This window comes from Neopelma chrysocephalum, unplaced genomic scaffold (assembly GCF_003984885.1).
Source record: "Neopelma chrysocephalum unplaced genomic scaffold, ASM398488v2 Primary Assembly neopelma1_43, whole genome shotgun sequence".
NCBI classification, from domain to species: domain Eukaryota; kingdom Metazoa; phylum Chordata; class Aves; order Passeriformes; family Pipridae; genus Neopelma; species Neopelma chrysocephalum.
The window spans coordinates 22333146-22355417 of NW_020897702.1; the positions used below are offsets into that span (position 1 = coordinate 22333146).

Sequence of the window (22272 nt, forward strand, 5' to 3'; positions counted from 1 at the left end):
ATCCTCAGTGGCATAGCTGGAGTATCAGGACCTTCCCCAGCATCTCTGTGAAGCTGTAAAATCTCCAGGGATCTATTCAGACTCCTTTCTTTGGTGTCTTGGACACATTTAGGTAGTTATCTGTCCAGCGCTGAGAAAACAATTCATCCTATCTGCACTTTACAGGTTCAGTGAATTAAAGTGGACACCAAGTTACGTTAGGTAGGTTGGCCTTAATACAGACCCAGAGTGTCAGCCAGGGTAATCACCAGTTCTTTTCCTTTGTAATATTCAAACCAAGTAAACAGAAGAATGGCAGCTACAAGGAAAAATGTCACTGAGCCAGAAATGGTAGAAGTTATTCCTTGATGCCCCTCTGCACATTTTCCTCCTTGAAGGAGAAGGCTGCATGGTGCACCAGAAACACTGTGCTCGGCAGAGGGTCTGCCAGGGAAATGGCAACCTGCTTCAGTGGAAATGCAGAAAGTTGAAATACTTGAGGTGAGTAAGGGAAAGAGAGCAAAGCATGTACCAGCAGCAATACTTTGGGGAAAGGTTCTGGACAAAGGACCATCCTCCCATCTCTTTAGGATTATAAGGTAACTAAATTGGGCTATGCCAATGGGACATGCTGTTTCTCAGCCTGTTTTTCTGAAGTCTGAGAAAAATAATGCTTTTTGTTTGTTATGTTTTCATATGCAATGTCACTGGTTTGGCCTCCAGGTGACCACTGTAATCTGAGGCCACCGCACAGCAGATTCTGCAGTGACATTATAGTGAAGAGACAGTCTCTCTCCCAAAGGCTGTGCAGTCTGGAAAGTGCCTTCAGATGCAAAGTTGATGTGGGCTATATAACAGTGCCAAGTATCACTATTTTGAACTACACCCCCATTTTATAAAGCTTACTGATGTGCACATATATATATATATATATGAAAAATATTTTTTATCTTGGCTGTTCCACCTTTACCTCAGTGCCTGTCAAATATGAACATATTCACTAGAAAACCTAGAAAACATGAGGTTTTGTTATAAGAACAAATATGAACATATTCACTAGAAAACCTAGAAAACATGAGGTTTTGTTATAAGAACAACTATGACAACAACAAAACTCATAGAAATCATCAGTATAATGTCTCCCATTTCTCTGTATCTCCTGTTGATGTTTTCAGAGGAATAACTGGCCTAAACATTTCTGACAGATTTTTCATAATTCTCTCCTGGATTTAATCTCATACAATCACAGAATCATAGAATGGTTTGGGTTGGAAGGGACTTAAGAATCATGTAGTTCCAAACCTCTGCCATGAGCAGGGACCCTTTCCACTAGACCAGGTTGCTCAGAGCCCCATCCAGCTTGGCCTTGAACACTTCCAGGGACGAGGTAACCACAGCTTCTCTGGGAAACCTGTGCCAGTGATTCACCACCTCTCACAGTAAAGAATTTCTTTCTAATATCTAGTCTAAACCTAACCGCTTTCAGTTCAAAGTCATTCCCCATTGTCCTATCACTCCATGCTCTTGTCCAAAGTCCATCTCCAACTCCTTTGTATCCTGACTCAGGAAGGACTTTTTTTGTATGTGGGGCATTGCTACAACTCTAGAGTAAGGTCAAATGATATGTTCCAATCCAAACAGTTTCAATCATGATACAGAGGGGAAGGAGTCCACCTCTGGAAAGGATGGCTTTGTGTCATTTTGGGTCAGATCCTCCTCACTGGAATTCCAAGTCCAAACATCCGAGACACTGCAGAGGTAAGAAGGGATGAAATTCAGCCCCATGCAAGGATCTGAATTTTGAAAGTCAGGTCTATCTCCAACATAATCCTCTGGCTATCAAGGGGTTGTTGTGGAAATGTGAGCAGAATCACAAAGCTTGTATCACAAAAGCTTTAGCACACAACATGCTACTTATGCCCAAATACCTAGCAAGCAAGGTTTGGGAAGCTATCAGAACCAGTCAGCAGAGGAGACGCAACAGGAAAGACCTAAAAGAGGTGCCAAAAGCCTATTTTGATGATCATGGCAAAATTCCGTATTATCTGTCTTTGAAGGCTTGGATGTGAGATCTCTCCTGAACAAGAACTAACCCTCCTCAAGAATGACTGCATTTCCAAGCAACCAGAAATGCAATCCAGGAGTCTCTCTTCACACATGAACTGTCATCTTCTTGCCCCCAAAAGTGCAAAACAAGGACTGATTTGCAGTTGCATGGAAGAATAATGTCCCACTGAAGCCAATGGTGGCACCATGCTAAACAACAGCCAAATCCCACAGATGATCCATCTGAAGTTAATTAAAATTATTCAAATACCAAAAAAAAATTCCTCAAAATTTTGGCTCAGCCTGGTTCTGATTTTATCCAAACCAAACTCCCATCAATAAAAAGCTCTTCTGAGTTGAATCCTAGAAATAAATGACACATCATACACCTGTATCTATTCAACAAGGTGTAAAAATGCTCTCCAACACACTGGTCACTTGAAATGGATCCTCTATAAATAGTGCAGGAAGACGAATAAACCAACAGTAGCAAAGCACATTCCTTCCCAAAGAGAGGTGAATATACAACAGAAGAACTCATGTATTCAGTTTACCTTTGGTGTGGGTGTGGGCGACTGGCCAAATGTGCTGGATGCATAGCCACAGAGAAACTACACGAAGCACAGGTAAAAAAAACAAAACACAAAACAGAGACAGAGAAGAGCAAATAGTGAAAAGAAGGAATAACTGAAATGGGAGCCTGACATTTTTAGTCTTGGAGGTCCATCTGTAATATATCTTACGATCATAATGCATTAATTCTTAGATTTCTGTCTAACCCCCTCCTAGCTTTTCCTCTTCGTCTCCATGTTCGCATTCCTGAAGCTGAGGGAACTGCCACTGTCCAGTTCTTGCTTCTTGGAAACAATTCTTGGATGACTTTTAACCTCACTTGTTATCCATCCAAATTCAGCCATGCCCACTCTTCTCCCTCACACATCTCTGCTGCCAATACACAAGAGTTGGGAAGGTGCCAGGGACAAAACAATTTTCCACAAAAATTTTAAAGAAATCCCTCCCTTCCTCCCTAATTTTAATCCAACAAATCAGGTATTTTCAATAGAATTTAAATTTTTGCCAAGGGGAAAGCTCCAGATTTCCTTTTTTTCCCCCCCTTTATGGGGTTCCATCCTCCACTGCATATTCTACCTGTTACTTGAACAAGCAGTGCTGCCACACCATATCAACTAGTTTCTCAGAGGAATGGTATTTAGGGAATTAGTGCTCTTCAGGTTCACACTAACACGTGCATGACATGGGGAGCTGGTACACAATATTTTCTCCTCTTCCAGTTCCATGACAGTGAGGTTAAAAATCTCTCGTTCAGAAAAGGAAAACAGAGATCATTAAAGTATCAAAGCACAGAGACCACCACTTGGGACAGATTCTGAAGATATCTAATGGAACTATAAAAAAAAAAGTGCTCTGATGCTTTAAAAGGTCTCAGTTCTCAAGTCCTAGACAACATCCAGGTGAACATCTCAACTTGGTTATTATATACTTCCAGTATCTTTTAAAGATGCTTGGGTAGGTGTTGCCGTGAAGAAGTCTGCATGACTGTGTAAACCCTCTCATTGATTCCTCAGAGTACATCTCTGCTCTGCCCAAAAAATCAAGAAATCATTTCCAAGGTGAACTGCAAAGCTCGCATCAAAAATTAAAAGCAGAGAGGAATAAGCAATAAAAAGCAAAGTAAGCAGCAGCACTGATGCTAAGGGAGTTAGTGTCTACTTCCACAGGAGTATCCACATTTGAGGATAGCTCTGAACCCACCAGGAGTGTCATGCCAATTGGTAGTTCAATCAGGGCTGATAAATGTCATCTTATTCCTAATGAAGTCAAAAAGTTAAAGATCATTCATTTCAGTAGGAACAAAACTGAATGGCTAAAGGTTGCAAACAAGGCTTGCAAAAGAGCATGTAGCATATTTAAAGAAATGTCTTGGAAATGTAAATATTTCTTTCCCTCAACAGGTAAAGGAATTCAGCACTTAAAAGTGTTTGGCACTCCTGAAAGTCCCTAAGTCCCTTGGTCCATCAGTGGCATTGGCTGGCATTTGGAAATGGGACTCTGACTTCTGAAAAATGTTGTTGCTTTGAAAAATGTCATGCCCACACCCTCTGCAGTCCCATGGCTTTAACTAGGGAAAGACTGGAGGATTTGGCCATAGTGACTGATCTGTGTAGACATTCAGATTCTTCAAGGCTGATATTTTAAATAGTTTATACTTTAATTTTGGGAGCAGAGATGATGATGTCTTTGTGGGGAGATGTAGACGTTCAACTTACTCAAGAAAACATCATATATTTATGTTATTAATGGTGAAATAGCCACTAATCTCAACATTTAAGCTGGTACCCCAGTAATAAATGCTCAAATGGGGTGGGAAGGGTTAAAACAATAACTGTACCTTTCTCTAAAGCTTCAGCCCACACAGTCTTTTCTCATACTGAGCATGGAGTAAGAGCCAACCCTCCTGGAGATCTGGGATGGGGAAAGGGGTGCTTTAAAGTTCGCCTTTCATAAACGGTGTTCCATCTCTCTGCTGTTGTAACAGTAAAACATAACTTTTGACTGGTCTCTCCCAGTCCTATTGCAGTGCTTAATGGCCAGCAAGATTATCCCTTTGTTCTGCTCTGGTTTACAAGTATTTGGGTTTTACTTAGAATCACAGAATTTTTTGGGTTGGAAGGGATCTGAAAGACCATCTAGTTCCAAGGCCTCATTCCACTAGACCAGGTTACTCAGAACCCCATCCAACCTGGCCTTGAACTCTTCCAACGGTGGAGCAGACACAGCTTCTCTGGGCAACCTGTGCCAGTATATAATCACCATCACAGGAAAGAATGTCTTCCTAATACCTAATCTAAACCTGACCTCTTTCAGTTTACTTCTCACTCTATTATACACAGATCTGGATGACTCAGCTCGAAGGGACAGCTCTTCTTCTCTAAGATTTCTACAATCACAAACCTAATTGTTCCAATTCCTACACAATTAGGAGAGAAGCAATCACAGCAAAATAGTAATATCTGATGAACCGAATGCAGTGAACTGGAGGTGTGAGCATGGATGTACCCATGGCACTGCATTAACACTTTCTGATGGTTGGCTCACACTAACAGGTTTGAAAGACCTCAGGCAACATCAGAGCTATATGACTCTGCAAATGTTCCACCCCTTCCAGGAACACCCCTCCTTGTGAATAAAGATCTTCTCCTGCCTGCATTACCATTGCCACATCTGCTTGGAAGATCTGCTTGATGAATTTGTTTTTTGAGGAATGCACCAGCTGAATGATGTCTCCATGCAGCGTGTCCCTGTTTTTCTCCAAGAAACCTAGGGAAATAATGGGACAACACATAGATGACACAGTGCAACATGGGCAGTATGTGAGCTGCAAGCAGCTTCTGCATTGTTGAACTACCGGATGTTCTTGGTGAGGTAATGGGAGCAATGTGTGGGCAGAGAGAGAGGGACCATGACAAGGAAGACAGAGGCGCATCTTGAGACTGGATCAAAGATGCATGGGGTGCAAAGCACTGCCATTCTGTCACAGGCACACATGAATGAAACAGGACCAAACTCTGCAGCTCATGGACACAGTTGGAGGGTCAAGTCATTGCAGCCAGAAAAGGAATACACTGACTATGGACTACAACCCCTGCTCCAACACAGCAGCAGCTCATCTGCCCCTAAGCATCCCCTTGTACCCTGTAGTGCACCAGGAACTGCCCTGTACCTTTTGTTTCGTAGTAAACAATTCCAGCAAAGTGGTTAATGCCAAACTGGGTTTCATAGTTATTCTTCGGAGGAATATAGTTGGTGTTAAGCTTGTGCTGGGAGTTCAGCTTGTGTAACATGGTGGCATCTGTACCCTGTGCAAGCAGGAAAAGATGTGACATTTAACCAAGGTTATTCCCATTAAAATAATTTTCCAATCAACAGCCCTTTTCTTTTTTGTCTCGGGCTACAATGTGTATTTATTTTGAGAAAAGATGTATTGGAGAGGGTATCTCAGGTGCAGAAATTACAGAAATTGATTAAATACCACTGGTATGTTGCGCTATTTTCAAGATAGTGCTCCAAAAGGAGTATATTTAACATTATTTTCTCTTAAATATTGTTAATAGACATTCTTGAGCCTCTTGCAGGCACATTTTTCCATCAGAAACACTTCTTTTAGCATGGTTGTGATACTCATGGAAGAAAATGTAAAAGTGCAATAAAAACTATAAATAGGCAACCTACTGGTGAATGTGTGTTTGGGGATGAGCAGATCTCTTGTAGGGTGCCAGCATGCATGTACAAAGGGGATAAAAACCAGAGAGTCATTGGCAGCAAGGCTGAGCCCAAAACACACCTTGGGGAACTTGCTCTCCTCATCAATGAGGGAGATGATGTTCATGGGCTTGATGGCAATCATGTCCAAGGCATCCTGGTTATCAGTGAACTCGATGTGTTGCCAGTTGATGTTTTCAAGGTTGTACTCCTCCTGCTCTAGTTTGAAGACGTGGCGCACAAAGAACTGCTGCAGGTTTTCATTTGCAAAGTTAATGCACAGCTGCTCAAAACTGTGAAGGAAAGGTCAAGAAAAGGACACTTTAGATCCACCATGATTTATTTTTCTGCATCTCTCTCCATGCTTGAAGCAACCCTCAGACTTTGTCAACCACTCAGTAAGTGCTTTTGGCTTAGAATTCCATTATTGGTTCAGACAGTCAGTTTTTCTCCCCCAAAACAATGTTATAGCCATTATATGTGTGTAGTCTAAACCAGTTTAGGAAATACATTATCTGCTGCAAGTGATTAGCTCTGATAATTTCTCATATAGGAAAAGGCTTGGTCCAGCCCGGTCCAGTTCACTTCAGGAGAGGTGAAAGGACTGCAAGACCTTGAGCTGGGGTGGCAAAGGACGGTTAAGACCTGGTTCTCCTTTTGCAGGCTTCATACCTGTTCACAGTGAAGTTCTCAAAACCAAAGATGTCAAGAAGGCCAATGGATCTCCTGATACTTTTGAGTTCCTGGGAAGGAGGTCTGTAAATTGCAGCATTGATCTTCTCCACAATCCACACAAAAAGTCGCCCATAAATTCCCTGCAACATCCCAAGGATGGAATTCACTGAGACAGTTCAGCAGTTTGCCCTGCTAATCTGTGACACCACTTCACCCATGATGGCACAGGTTCCCCAAAAGCATGGCCAACAACTGGACAGTCCTGGAGGACATGCTCACCAACATTTGTGCCAGACTGTTGGCATGGTTTAAAGCTTCAAAAACCATCATGTAGATCAAGGAAAACAGACTTGAAAGCCTAGATAAAAGATAGTCATCTTACAGTTATAAGCAAAAGCACAAATTTGGATAGTTGAAAATTTTGGATCTATGGGGTCCCTGTGAAGTCAGTACTTTCCTCGGTTTCTACATATATCTCTCTACAGATCAGCAGAGCCATGTGACACTGCCAGCCAAGTCAAGGACATCTTGCCTGGACAAGGTGCTCACTGAAACATTGAGCACTGGCTGAACAGTCTGATGATTTAACTAAACAGCTATTGCTGCTTCAGTAATTCCAGAACTCCATGTTTTAAACTTTTACTAATTTCTACTGTATAAGCTATAGCAGCGTTACCATGAGGGGAGCCTGATTCAAAGGCCCATCACCACTAGAGAAGTCATTGCCAGGATTTGCAGACTAGTTAGCTATCAAACCAGCTAGCTTGATCTACCAATTCCCCACAGATAGAGTGGGTACCCAAGCTGACCAAAGCATGCCACCAATGCTTGTCTTGCAGTTTTACATGAGGCTGGAAACAGCACAGCAGTGATGCACACCCACCCCATCAAAGTTCATCACTCCAAAGCCTCAGGTGATGCTCTAAGTGCTCCGATGGCTGCTGAACTGCTCTACCCCTGTTCCTGTGACATTCAGCTTTTTTTGCTGCTGTTGACAAGCCCAAATCCTGAAATTCAGGTGTGGGAGCTGCTCTGATTTATAGCAGCTGAGTATCAAATCTTGGGGGTCCAGCTATGAAGTTTTCCTGAAGCTGAGATGAAGTCATTTCAGAACGCTGGTTCCTTCTGCAGGTCACCTTTGAGTACAGACAATCTCAAGTCCAGATTGCAAATTTGTTGAAGACCAGGCTACCTAGTCTCCTACCATTTCAACTCTTTGTGCATCCCAACTAGAACATGGTTTCGAGGCCATCTGGTGATCTGAGCTCACACTGGCACCAAGCGAGACACTTTTCCTATGCAGTGGGTGTTCCAGTTCCTAAATCTTTGTTCGCAAAGCCTAGCCATGATGGGTGTTCCAGTCTCAAAAGTGGCAGATTTCTTCAGCTTATCAACAGAGGTATAAGGGAATTCCCTAAGACTTACCTTTACAAAAGCGTCCCTCACATCCAGCGCTTGTTCCATGCTGAGAGGGGTGGAGACGGTCTCACCCCTGGTGATTATAGTCCGGCTGGTAAGGCAGTTCATCACATCCTGAGGTTCAACCTGACAGAGACAACATCAGACAGAGCTGCTGACTTTATGACAAAATGGCCTGGACTACTGTCCTGATTATGCATGGCTAGAGAGGAACAGTGCAGTCCCCTACAGCTGGAGGTATGACTGTTCTTAGCTGTACAGGGGAAGTATCTCAAACGATGACATAGACATTTTCAGAGAGATTAATTAACATTTTTATACTGTATTTTAATATGAAAAGAGTTCTCATGATTTGCTATGAGATATTAATGAGGTGTGGGAAGAGAAGATGAGAAAGCAAAGCCTGGAAAGCTGTATGCTATCAGTATGGATGCGGAGCTTTGCATCCCCTTGACCCGTTTTCACACTGCTCAGATGAAGTCAGGGAAATGTCCACTCTGTAAGGTACATGAAAACACCCTGTAGAGAGCTGTGGATCATATGCTGGGACCAGCAGTGCATATGGAGATGAGATGATGTCCCTGAGGCAGCCCTGTTACCTCTTGGGGAGGCTGCTGAAGAAGGCTCCAAACACTGCATGGGTGGTATGACTGAGGGTCATCTCACCTCACCTCAGGTACACAGAGTATAAATGATATCTCTGTCTCGGCTACTGTTATGAGCTTTCCTTACATCAATGAGGGAAACACTCTATTTTATGGACTGAGGTATTTCGGATGTCCTTTTAAGAATGATGTGCCACCAGAGGGTCTTTTTCTTTCCATTGTCTAGAAGGGGAGCTCAGACCACAGAATAATGGAATCATAGGATAGTTTGGGTTGTAGGGACCTTTAAAGATCATCTAGTTCCAAACACCCTGCCATGAGCAGGAACACATTCCACTAGACCAGGTTGATCAAAGCCCCACCCAGTGTGACCCTGAATGTTTCCAGGGACTGGGCACCCACAAATTCTCTGGGCAACCTCTTCCAGTGCCTCATCGCCCTCACAGTCAAGAATTTCTTCTTAATATCTAATTTAAACCTGTCCTTCTTCAGCTTAAAGCCATTCTCCCTTGTCCTATCACTCCATGCCCTTGTCAAAAGTCCCTCTCCAGCTCTCTTGTAGCCCCTTTAGGTACTGGAAGGGGCTTTAAGGTCTCCCTGGAACCTTCTCTTGTCCAGACTGAATAGCTCCAATTCTCTCAGCCTGTCTCCATAGAACAGGTGCTCCAGCCCTCTGAGCATCTTTGTGGCTTTCTCTGGATGCTCAGCTCAGATGGAGACATCCACCTTCACTGCTGACAGTGCAAGCCACAGTATGGCTTACCCAGGCCTCTTCAGCCTCGTGGTGCAAGGAGAGGTTGGCTCAGATGAAGCTTTGCCACAATATTAGAAACATGGGATCAAGTCAGAAAGGGGATAGCAGCACTGCAGAGCCACTGACCTCCAGCAACGATGCCGCAGTGATTAGCGATGCTGACTGAACAACCTCGCAGGCATCCAGGTTGTCATAGGTCCGAGCTGGTGAAAGAAAGGCAGAGGGAAAGCCATCAGCAAGGGACTTATCTCTGCAGAAGGCAGATGGGGTGAGGGAAAGGGTCTTTCTTCACTGCCTCTGTGGGATGTCCAGGCAAAATCTGGCCTTCAGAAGGGAGAGGAAAGTTCACACAGTTGCTGTAGTCCTGCTTCTGGCAGGACCTGTACTCTGCTCTGCCAGACACCCTAAATGACTGATTGAGTAGAAACGTTTCTAGCATCTTAATGCTTTAGGTTTCTGTCTTCCAAAGAGGCTTTTTAAGTCACTGTGTCATTTCTGACAGCAGAGCTGTTTGGTACCTTTACAAAAGCATATCCAATCACACAGGAATATGTCAAACACTTCATTAGTCTCTCCTTGTAAAACCTGAGTCTAGTGAATGGCCTGTGGCCATATTCAATCTCAATACATTCAGAAAAGGTGGATGTCACTGAGCATACTGCAGCTTGGCAGTCCTGCTGTGGGCAGGTGGAACTATTCATCCTTTCTTTTCCTTACACACCACAATAAGCACCCGAGTCACTGGCATGGCACCATGGCAGGTGTCCTGGATACAGCCCTCCATCTCTAAGCTTGGCTCCCTCTCCGTAGGCAGAATATAAACAGTAGCAGTGCACTGGACCATGTCCCTGTATTTTGTCCTTTTACCTTCATACTGCAGGTTGCCCATGTGCAGGATGGCAGCCAGCAGCTTGGAGATCTCCCAGTTCTCTGTGTCCGTGAACATGAGGACCTTCATAGCGGAGCGAATGTTGGCGTACTCCTTGCTATCATCTCTGCCATCACATGTTGTGCAGTTACCCTGGGGAGGCAAAGAGGGCACACAGTGCATGGGCCAAAGCAAGAGAACATCAGGGTGTAACTCTAAGCTATTCAGGTCTCCCTCCTAAACCAGCATATATTTTGTTTAAGGCATGATGTTGAATTTGTGGACTCAGCCCTTTGGTCTTCTCTACAATTCAGTGCTCAGTCTTGTGACCTACATTTACCCTGTTGTCCCCAGCTACCCTCAGCAATCAGCAGAGGAGAAAAAGCTCACTTAGATGGGGATAAAGAGCTGGAGGCTCCCACCAATCCAACTAGAAAGCTGTGTTCCAGCCTTGCTGCTGATGTGCCTTAATTACACCTGCTTCTATCAGCTTCTCTGGACATCAACACTGGTATATAGGGAATGCGGCTGGAGATCACTGGCTCAGTTGGACACTTGGAGCACATACAGCTCAGCCCCATATGCTGCTGAGAATGTGCCATCCAGTCAGGCACTCCTCCCTGTCCATCACTGCTGTAAGAGCATCAGGTCATATCTAACACCCTGGTTATTTCCAAACAAGTGGCCTGGGCACCATACACCAAAACCATCCAAGCTTGTGTCCTGCTCCACAGGAAATGCAGAAATAGCCAGGTCTAGACACAGAGGTGAAGGGTTTGCACTAAGACTGCGAGGATTGTGGTGGTGGGACAAAGTCCCTCAAACCCTGCGGCTAAGTCTCAGGAAGGTCATAACCAGCAAAGCAGCTCTTGGCTTCAGAAGCACCTCTCTTCTTTCTCCCTTGCTAACAACCTTTCACCACATCACGCCACTGAACCTCTGTTTTACTGTGCTCTCACCATTGCAAGGTAGTTGTAGTCTGTGGCTTTCCCAAGACCCAGCTTCTTCTTCTGCTCCATCGACATTCCCCTCAGCATGCAGTAGAACACATGGTAATTCCTCTCGTCCTGGGCCTGCAGCAGAAGAGCAAGAGTCAGCTCAGTGAGGAGAACAGCATCACAAAGGTTGGCTGACAGAGTGACAGCTCCTGCACCTTGGAGGTGTATCACCTTACCTGTCTGCAGACCCGGGACTTCTCCAGCAGGTACTGCTCAATCTTCGCCCCCTCAATGGCTCCTCTCTTGTTGAAGTGGATGTCGATGTACTTCCCAAATCGGCTGGAATTGTCATTACGGATGGTCTTTGCGTTCCCAAAAGCTGCAAGGAAGAATTGTGGTGGGTTAGAGAGGATCTGATGCAGGGAGGATCATGGATGTGGTCTAATGGGAAAAAAAAGATCAAAAAGTGAGTCTGAGAAGGTAAAAAAACAGTCCCAAAGCTTTCCCTTAAGTTTAGCTGGATCAATTTCATCTTGGTGTGGGGAAACAAGAAATATCTCAGATGGCTGTCCTCAGAAATACAGAGAGGGGCACAGAGAAGGAAGCTTGGGAATGGGGTGACTTTATCCAGGAAGAAGGGCTAGGCAGCAGGATTTTGGCAGCAGCTGATGAAATACAAGAGAGTTGAGCAAAACCGGCTTCGGTGTGCAAGGTGATGCTGTGCAGGAAATGACGGAGCTGCTGGTGAGTGATTTGGTGACTGAGAGGGAAAGAAAACAGCTCATCCAAAAGGGAAACACAGAGGACTAAGCTGACCTCCAGCTGGGGACCTCTCCCTGCAAACAGACTGTACACCGAAAGGGTCCATCCTCTTTGGGGTTTGGATGAGTGCCCTGGAATTTATGCTCCAGGATTTCTGGCAAGTGATGGAGGTGCATTTGAAATACAGAGCTTCTCTTCCCTGAATCCTAGCAGTGACTAAGTGCATATTCAAAAATGCCCTGCGTGCATGTCATGCACCATGACGCTTTCCCACACTAGTGGTCAGGCAGACCTGTAGTGTCCTTGAGAGCCTTGTTGCATCTTGATTCCAAGACTGAAGGAAGCTCCAACAGAGTATATAGGAGGAAAATTCAATCTGCTTGTCTGCTGTGCTAATATTATGCATGGAAAGCTGCTTGAATATTCACATTTCTGTTAATTCCTAGAGGGTTATTTACCAAGCAGTGGAGGTAAAAATCATAGAATGGTTTGGGGTTGGAAGGGACCTTCAAGATCATCTAGTTCCGACCCCTCTGCCATGGGCAGGGATGCCTTCCACTAGACGAGGTTGATCAAACTCATATCCTTAAAGAACAGCGCCAATGTTATTCTTTAAGGAAAATGTGATTTTTCTGCATAAGCGTAAAAGGTCCATCTGGCATCATGTTGGGGCAAAAGGGTCAGATCACCTATTTAATTTACAGACATCCAATTAAAATAGTGGGGTTGATCACAGTAACAGCTTGCCAATGATCCTATTAAGGCCACAAGCTGATTCTCATTATCTGGTTCTTTCTTGAACTGCCTCTATTTCTTTTTCTGCATTCTGCTGCCATTCACTGATCTTGGACAAAAAAGGTGGGGTTTGCTATTGTGTATGGCCAGCACAAGGTGTTGTGCAGCTCTGGTTCTAGAAAACTGATGTTTTATGGAACCATCAAGGAATAGGAATAGGATTTTTGCAACTATGGCCAAATAAAGCAAGTAATTAGTTAGTTGAATGCAGCAGTGACACGATATTGGTGCTCTGCATGCAGTAATTCCAGCAACAGAAGAGGTGATAAGATTTTTCAAAAGAGCTTTGATTGAACATCAGATACTCAGAAAAGTATTGATCAGCATTTTTGAAATCTAGACTACACAGAGAATTGGATAAAATTCAGGTTTTTGTTTTGAATTCTTTTAAGGAAAAAGTACTGTTTTAAGTGGGAAAAACACTCTTTTATTCAATTTTAAGTAATAAAACAATTGAAAAAACCAATTCTGGTCAGCTGAAATGCTTTGCTTTCAACAACAGTTGTCAAAAATATTAATGGAAAATTTGACAGCCCAAATCAGAGAATATTAATCTTGTGAAAAATAAATTCAGATGGAAAAAAACTGAATATATTGTTTATCAAAAGCATATAGTATTGATTTTGACTTTTTAAATTTTTAGTTTTATCACTTTTTGAACTCCAAGTGTGACATAAGTGACTTACATTTGGTCACATTTTGTGTTTCCTGAATCTGTTTTGTTTTGTTTTCTTTTCTTTTTTCCAGCAAAAGAATGCCTCCATTGTCTGAGGCCTCACCTTCCAAGATGGGATTTGCCTCCAGGACCTGCTGCTCAATCCAGGAGTGCTGACCACTGATTGCCGCGAGGAACTGTAGAATCAGTTTTGTGCTTTCTGTCTTCCCTGCTCCGGATTCACCGCTGCAAAGACAACAGGAGTGGAGGTCAGTGAAAGCCATGCTGCATCTCTGCCAATGTCCCTCTCTCTGTCTCCAAAGGGACTGCTGTCTCTGTGTCTCTTCTGTTAGCAGAGGCAGGATGAGACCACTAAGGATGTGTTTCCAGCACCCCAAGGACTGGTTGTATGACAAATGTTACGACATGGTACTGCACAGCTTCCAGCCAAGATCCATATTTGCTTTGTGTTCCATTTGGCCCAAGCTGTTGCTTGGGTTTGGGTCTCCCCAGCAAATGACATCATTCAATCAGCACTAAGAAGGTCACAAAGCAACTTTCAGGCAGTGCTTTTCCAGGTATAATCACCAGACCATGACCTTGTCTGTGATCCATGGTCTAGCTGTTCCCATGAGACATCGTCAAAATAAGATGTCAAAATAAGGCAAACTGTGAAATAAAGCCTTTTAACAGCAGGAGCTTCCACAGGTCCCTGAGGCTTGTTCCAACAAGGAGAAGGTAGGAGAGAAGCTTATGGGACAGAAAGCAAGAGTTATTCCTCAAAGCTTTCTCTTCACTGAAAGATAACTTCAGTTTTCTTGTGGTAATACAAGAAGCAGGAACTGGTCAGAAATCTTCTGGTGTGAGTTTCTGACCTGTATGATATATGGAGTACCAAAATAAGTGACTGAAATAGACCTTCCTGACGTTGAGTATCCAGCCCTGGCCCCATGGGTGAATTGCCTCACTTCTCAGGTCACTGGCACATTGCATTGACTCTCCTCTGGGCCCCACATGATGCTTTTTTAGACCTGCAAAATAGTCCTTACGTAATGGCCTTTTCAGATTTATGTATGTGAAATACTGCTCATGGGATGTTCCAGAGGTATGTTTCTTTATGCAATGAAACTTAGGGTGGGCATGCCTTAGAGAGATGGGGTGCCAAAAAGCACGAAGACTGCCTGTGGGTTCAAAATTTGAAAGTATATTGTTGAAGGGCTGAGAACATCAAATCCAGCTTATACCATCATTTGGGGCAGATACTGGAGAGAACTGTACCTGTAAGTGTGACTACGCATTTCTTGGTGCCCAAGGTTGATTGGTCCAGAGTGGAGCCGAGCATGGAGACACCAGCTCAGCAGTGTGAATGACCACAGGTCCAGTGATCAACCTTGTCCCTGGCCCTTTCTTGTGCAAAAAGTATAAATCTCTGCATCTTTGAAGTCTGCAGGAGTATTGAATTTAAATTTAAAAGGGGAGGTTAAAGATGAATATGAGATCTATTGGATTGTAACAGTAAATATCAAAGGATTGATAAAGCACCTTTACTAGGAACAGAATGACTCCAAACAGAGACCACCTCAGCACTGGGAATATGCAGACAGAAGATCTAATTCAGTTTCTGATTCTATCTGATAAGCTGTTCCAAATCACCCACGCTGCATCTGCTCAGCATCTGTTTTCAGGATATGGCCCATTTGGAAACTCACCAACTCACCTTATGATACAACACTGGTCCTTGTTGTTGCGCTGCATGTTGAAATAGCAGTTGTCAGCAATTGCGAAGATGTGTGGTGGCATCTCACCAATCTTTTTGTTGGTGTACAGGCGTATCTGCTCAGGTGAGTAGATGGGTAGAAGCTGGTAGGGGTTTACTGCCACCAGTATAGAACCAGTGTATGTCTGGAGGAGAAGCACATGAAGGTTTATGGGGACAGTGAGGTGTAGCTGAGAGACTTTGGCAGCTTGGATGGAGTGTGGATGAAGGCCAGAAAAATAAAGGCTTTTTAAAAGCTGGATGAAAGATGATGTTCAAGTCAGAGATGCTTGCGGGGTGGAACCTAGAGCAAAACTGGAGCAGAAGTCCCAAACTATCTGAATCAGTTCATACTCAGCCCTGCTCATGCACAGCATGGACTCAAACCTTAATTCATGTTTTGGATGCTCCTCAGCTAAGATTCAGAGTCTCAAGTCAAGCTCATATTTACAGAAATATTGCTAGAGCCAGCACATATCCATGCACATCTACTGCATTGCAAAAATAATGAGAAACTAGAGATGAAAGAAACCTGAGGACCATTCCCATATCTCAAAGTAGGACTAGCTGGATCCAAACCATTCTGACAGATGTCTGCCTAACCTTCTTTTATCAATCCACAACAGCTGCTAGACTTCCCTCTGTAATACATTCTTCTCTACCATCGCTGCCTAATCAAACCTCTCCATGCTTCAGGTTAAACCTTGTTCTGTGCACACAGATAGAGCTCACAAATTCCTAACATATCCCTTCTCAGCTATTTCTGAAATTTTGGAAATGGCCTTTGGTCCATCCCATGCTCTCTGTGGCACTCGAATGAGCAAAGCTGACCTGAGCCTTGGGCAGCAAAATCCTTTGTAGTATCTTAATCTTTAATTTTTGCCCTTCTGGAAGCCGTTTCTCTCAAGCCTCTCACCAAAGGACTTTTGTTATCTTGCTCAGAAGGTTAGGAGGTTTGGCCACATCCCAAGCTCAAGGCAGAGAATGAGGATCTCCTTCCCCTATTTCATCTATCTAAAAAGCTAGTGTCTAGAGGAGGTGAGTCAACAGGCCTCCACCTTGGGCTAATCAAGGGCCATGAGATGAAGGCTACTCTCACTCTGTGACTTCAGAGGAGCCAAGTCATCTTCTCTAGGTTAATTTTTGGCAACTAAAGCTACAAGATTAATCCCACCTTCCTTTCCTGGTGGAAACAGCTGTGAAAAGTGCTCTCAGTGCTGCATATATTTTTTCAGGAAACAAAATAAGTAATTTCAACACTAAAATAATCCTTATGGGTTTTTATCTGCGTGGCCTAAAAGCAGTTAGACTCTGACACAAGGCAGCAAAGTGGCACATGCAAGGATGTGTGTGAAAGAGAAAAAATTATTTGTTTGCCACCATCTACGCAACCAGCTTGCCACCAGCTCGCCACCAGCTCAGGCTTCCTGAAGGCAGCCAGTAGATGGCGATTATGTCCCATAGCAGGGATGCTGAAAGGCATTAGGGGCTCCTCATCTTCTACTCTCATGGCCAAAACAAGAGAGCAACTTCCTGTTAAGTCCCAGGTGAGGTTTGACTGTACAGTGGTGACTGAGAAAGGGCACGTTACTCTTCTCTGTAGTAGGGGTTACATGCCAGTAAGGGAAAAGAGCACTTGGAGCTCAAGAACAATATTGTCACAAATCCAGTGGGTAGAAATTGGCTGTGAAATCATGCAGAATGGACTTTAGAAGAAGACACTGAAAAAAGGGAGCAGAGAAGTCCCAGAGAAGCCTTCAAAGGGGACAGAGCATGTAACCTTAGTGCTCAGAGAAGGAGTGAGCTCAATTTCTGAGTGAGATTATGATTCCAAGATCCCTAATGAAGATTCCTTTGAGTCCTGGCTGAGATACTTGGAAGACTCATAATTAATTACCAGGTTAATTTTAGGGACATTTCTCATCTTCCTTGAGCCTCTTTTCAAAAAAGACTAACTCCTTGCAGAGGTCTCTGAAATCCCTGCATTTCAGTCACACTGGTCTGCCCTGCTCCGAATGCAGCCAGGAAGACTTCTAAAGGTGTTAACCATTAGTGACAGGAATGTTTTCTGGATGCTCTCACTGACCTTTCCCTTGTGATCCACAAAACACTTTGTCAGCATGAACTCTTGTACTATGGCTTGTTTTTGTAGGTCATGCCTAGTTGATAAATACTCGCAATTTGCCCAGTTCTCACAACTAACAGAATGCAAAACTTTGTCCACTTTGCTGATGAGGGGCTAAAGGGCACTTCCAAGGAAATATTATCTTCCTTGTTTCTATTGCTGGGGGATGGCAAAGCCGCTCTCTATTGAGAAAATAAAGCTTTACTGATAGCAGGGACTCTGCCGTAACTGACCAGAGGAACTACATCCCAGAGCAAATTCATTACTGCCTGCATGACCTACATTTTAATTAGCCCCAAACAAATCCTTTCTGAGCCTGCTTCCCTCGCTATCCAGAACACCATGGCTGTCTTCATCTGGATTGTTATGGGGTTAAAGCTCTACCAAACATTGCTGCATTTTGGCAGCCCTTAGAGAGCAGCAGCAGGCATTGGTTTCATCTCCAGATAAAGAGATTTAACCTTACTCAGAGTCCAAACTCCCCACCAGACTCTCTTGCTATTCAGTATAGTTCTCTTAGTGTATACAAGCCAAACTGAAGGCAACTAGCCCTTCTCGAAGCTTTTCTTATTTTGCTGCAGAAGTTTCTTTCCTTCAAGTTAAGGTCATTACTGAGAAGCTCTTAAAGTTTTAACCACATTCACATGTTGGGGACCTTCCAGCCCAGAGAGGGTGTCACAACTTCGCCATGAGGGTCAAGCTCTGCACCAAAGTGGATGATGCTGTCAGTGCATTTGTGAAGCAGCAGCAATGGTGGTGCAAAGTAAATGAGAAGGCCACAATGGTGAACAGAAAAAAGTGATCCAGTGGAAGGCATGACAATGATTGCAAGTGACAATGCCGAGTCATACTTACCCTCCCGCCGCAGTTTGTCTTATGAGTAAAATGTGAGGGAGGAGAAAAAGGGAAATTATATTTTATTAGAGCAAAACTACATCCTCCACAAAGCTAAGGACATGAGGAAACTAGAGGAACTGGAGTCCTACTGGAAAAGTCACCCTTTACTCAGCAGGCTCAGAAATCCTCTCTCAAGCAGTGAAACTTCACCATATTTAAGACAGAGAAAATTATACCACAGATTAAAACACCTCAGGAGACTGGGTATTCCTTACCCACATGGCATCTATATGGTACTTTGACTTTGCAAAACTGCCATCAATATTTACCACATCTAACACATATCTACTCCTCCTAGTGCCATCACTCTTAACAGGTGAGAGCTAAAGTTGGGTTCCTGAGCCCCCAACTACACACACATAGACAGAGGTGGTTTACGTGCCTTTTTATCAGGAGAATAGATACAGAACTCTGTAATTTTGAGAGTGTTATTCTGATTTTGAGATTTGCACTAATTGCTGTGCTGTGCCCAGGTTCTTGTGCTGGCACTCTAAAGCCATTAGTGGTGTGGAGCAATCATAGCACAGTAAGCCGGAACTTCTGTGATGCAAATGTGGGATGTGGCCATCCCTTAGGCAGTAGCTCTGCAGGACACAGGACACTGTCACCATGAGACCAGAAGAACTTGTAAAGAAACCGACATGCTTACTGAGTCACTTCAGCCCAAATCACCACCCACGCTTGCCTCCAGGTTAGAAGCTGCCCTTTGCATCAGCCCTTATTAGTATGATGTTGCCAAACAACGCTTTGCCTGGGGCGTATTTGTGCTCATAATCTCCCTGCATGCCTGTGAATAGCTTGGTGAGGAAGTTCAGAGACAGAGCTTTTATGAAGGAGTTCAATGTATTCACAGGCAATATGATATAGCACACATGAGATTATATCTGAGGATCTCTGGTCACTTGCGCTTGCCAGATGGCATGGGGACACCAGGAGAGACACATGGACACCACTGAATAAATAGCCAACATGATCCAAACTTCCTCAGAGAGAGTGGAAGGAATCCACTTTGTGCCACTGCAGGGTGCCCACAAGCAGCAAAAAAAGGTGCAATGCTCAATGGATAAATACGTGTTCCCTGAATGAGCCAATCAGCTATAAATTATTGGCCATCTGTACTTCTCAGGTGACATTCAGATTGCTTGAATTCAGTTATCCACAAAAGTACTACACCTAACCTCGAAGAGGGATGTGCTTTGAGCTGGAGGAAGTTGGACTTTAGATCTCCAATCTAAACTTTCCTTCCAACATAAACTTTCCTATGATATCCAAGCTCCAGACATCTGTAAAACAATCACTTAATCTGACAGGCACTTCTGTTCACGTAGCTGAAAGGCAGACTTGTCTCTGTTTGCTCCATTGATATCTCTGGTAACTGCCATGGATGCTCAGTGTACAGAGAGACACTACCTCAAGTATGAATTTGGGCTGCTAACTTGCTATTTTATCATTACAAATGGCTCTGTCTCCCTAAAAATAGCTCCAGGGAGAAACTTAGTAAATCTAATGTGTGAATAATTTTCTGGTCATGCTTCTCTTTTTCTAAACTGACAATGCAGGGGACTTAGACATCATACACAACAAATAAGGTGCCTGAGTGAGAGATGAATTTGAGGATCTCTGTTGTCCTCCAAGCTTTGGGGACTTAGGGGTGCTTTTCCAGCAGCTATGTCCTCTTCCTCTAGGATTTGACTCCATCTCTGAGGAGAGAGGGGAGTTTTCCAGAGTTGGGACAAGAAGCTCTCAATCATATGAACGGTCTATGTAACCGTGGTGTCTTCTCCATTACTGCCCAGCTCTAATCCAAAACCATCCTGTCAAAAGGCACTGGGAATCAAGCAGAACAAGCAGACTAAATAAATAAAATCCTGGCCATGCTATGTTGGCTTAGGCTACCTGGGAAGTCTGACTGTCTTGCATTTCCCTCTGGCCTGAAAATCTAGTAGTCTCTAGAGCCTTTTAAAAATTAGATGCCCAGATGGCTTTGAAAAAGCCTTCAAAGTAACAGCAGGCACTTACCTGAATATCTGAAAACTGTAGGATCTAAAAGCAATACCAAATTTTCCATATTTGCAAAGGCTGTTTGAGTACATTAGCTAGCAGCAAACACAACACACACTCTGAATTTCTGTCCAAAAAATGTGCACAAGACAACACAGCATACAGCACACTGATAAAACCAGCACAGAGACTTGAATGCTGATTCCTGTCCTGTTGGGGAGGTGGTCTTTGCAATGCTATCACAGAAAAGAGATGCAGTTCTGACTGGCTTCCTGTAAAACCCTCAATTTATGAATGTCTGTTTGGGTTGATAAGGCTGCACTGGGTTCACTGGGCATGACATGACTGAGCTGACCTAAGGAAGGACACTGCTGTCCCCAGAGATCAGCTGTCCGGATCCCAGGCAACCCAGAGCAACAAGTCATAAACATAGATTGGGAAGATTTTTTAGAGCTGTTTTGGGAGTTTGCTTACTCCCTTGTTCCCAGTTATCTCATGCATGCACCTCCTCAACCTTCTTCCACCTCTTCCACCTACAGAAATAGTTGTCTTCACCCATTTAGGTTGAATGAGTTAATGGTTCCGGGGGAAAAGGCCTGAGTTGAACTGGCTATTCTATGTGCAGAAAGTTAAGGCACATCCCCAAAACTTCTACAGAGGCTGTACAGCCAGGTGACAGGGACTTTGCCCATTACCTAACCCATGGGGTCTTTCACTGGGGCATCCATAAGCTCTGCAATGTGTCCTCTAAAGTCAGAATCCCTTCACCACTTGCAACAAAGAGAATATAGAAACCCAGATGCTCAGTTCAATCAGGGTTTCTCCCACATGGGTTCCTCAGTGCTAAGGAGAGCAGAGGGTGGAGTGCAGAACAAAAGGTGGACACTCACATAGATGAGGTGCTCCCGATAGCGGATCAGCAGGTTCCTGAGAATTCCTGCTTCATTCAGGTCCCCCAGGCGGATCATGTCCTCCACTCCATGGATGGAGGTAGGGTGCATGGGTTTGATGTGGCTGGCATTCTGTGGGGAAATCCAGTGCTCCTGAGAAGAGAGCAAGGACAGAGAGAGATAAGTCAAATGAGAGACCACTGGGAAACAGCCCACCCCAAACAGAAGGACCAGATGGAGGAACATACATGGGAGAGCATAAGCACACATGCCACAGCTTCTATTCCTGGGGCAAGGCATTCATTAATTTGAAAGATTCATAACAGAAGAAGGAAAACATCTCTTTATCGGAGTTTTATTGGAGCAGCAAGAGAGATGAGACACGAGCCATTCTGGCAGGAGCCTCCTCCAGGGCAGTAGTCATCCATCACAGTAGGGGAGTTTATAAAAAATAGCAGATTTGTTTTTCCCTTCACAACTACATTTTCACATCATTTTGCCACAATATACTGTTGAGAAGAGAGAAGATGATTTAGAAAAGGAGAGAGGGATGGTCAGGGGTGGCAAAATCATACTTTTATTGGCAGAGTGTTGTTTAGACTAACCACTTCTAAAGGGCTTCAAAAGCCACTACAAAGTGTACACAAGGACCCTGCTAAACCAAATCTCTTTCTATTATCGTTGAAGGCAATGAGAGCAGTTACAACTATCTCAGTCAGAAAAAAACTAAAATTATGAAGGACAGAGAGCCACCTTCTGCTTGTGATATAGACCTTGCTCTAAAGCAGCTACAATTGCAGAAAAATAGAGGTGAGAAATTGAAAGA

The 22272-nt window shown here is 43.9% G+C and overlaps 1 protein-coding gene across 4 annotated transcripts in view; it reads right to left on the reverse strand.

Annotated features, from left to right (window-relative positions):
* Positions 1-22272, reverse strand: part of MYO7A (myosin VIIA) — a 103429-nt gene that overhangs the window by 38429 nt on the left and 42728 nt on the right. The window contains exons 4-17 of one of the 4 annotated variants that reach the window (XM_027677601.1): positions 21447-21599; positions 18514-18531; positions 15495-15679; positions 13902-14023; positions 11802-11944; positions 11587-11700; positions 10627-10780; positions 9886-9962; positions 8407-8526; positions 6979-7121; positions 6389-6599; positions 5768-5903; positions 5258-5364; positions 2580-2636 (exon numbers count right to left, since the gene is read on the reverse strand). In XM_027677601.1, the coding sequence (XP_027533402.1) occupies positions 2580-2636; positions 5258-5364; positions 5768-5903; positions 6389-6599; positions 6979-7121; positions 8407-8526; positions 9886-9962; positions 10627-10780; positions 11587-11700; positions 11802-11944; positions 13902-14023; positions 15495-15679; positions 18514-18531; positions 21447-21599 (1740 nt within the window). The remainder of the gene's footprint in view (positions 1-2579; positions 2637-5257; positions 5365-5767; positions 5904-6388; positions 6600-6978; positions 7122-8406; positions 8527-9885; positions 9963-10626; positions 10781-11586; positions 11701-11801; positions 11945-13901; positions 14024-15494; positions 15680-18513; positions 18532-21446; positions 21600-22272) is intronic. The other 3 variants (XM_027677602.1, XM_027677603.1, XM_027677604.1) reach the window with 3 other exon arrangements.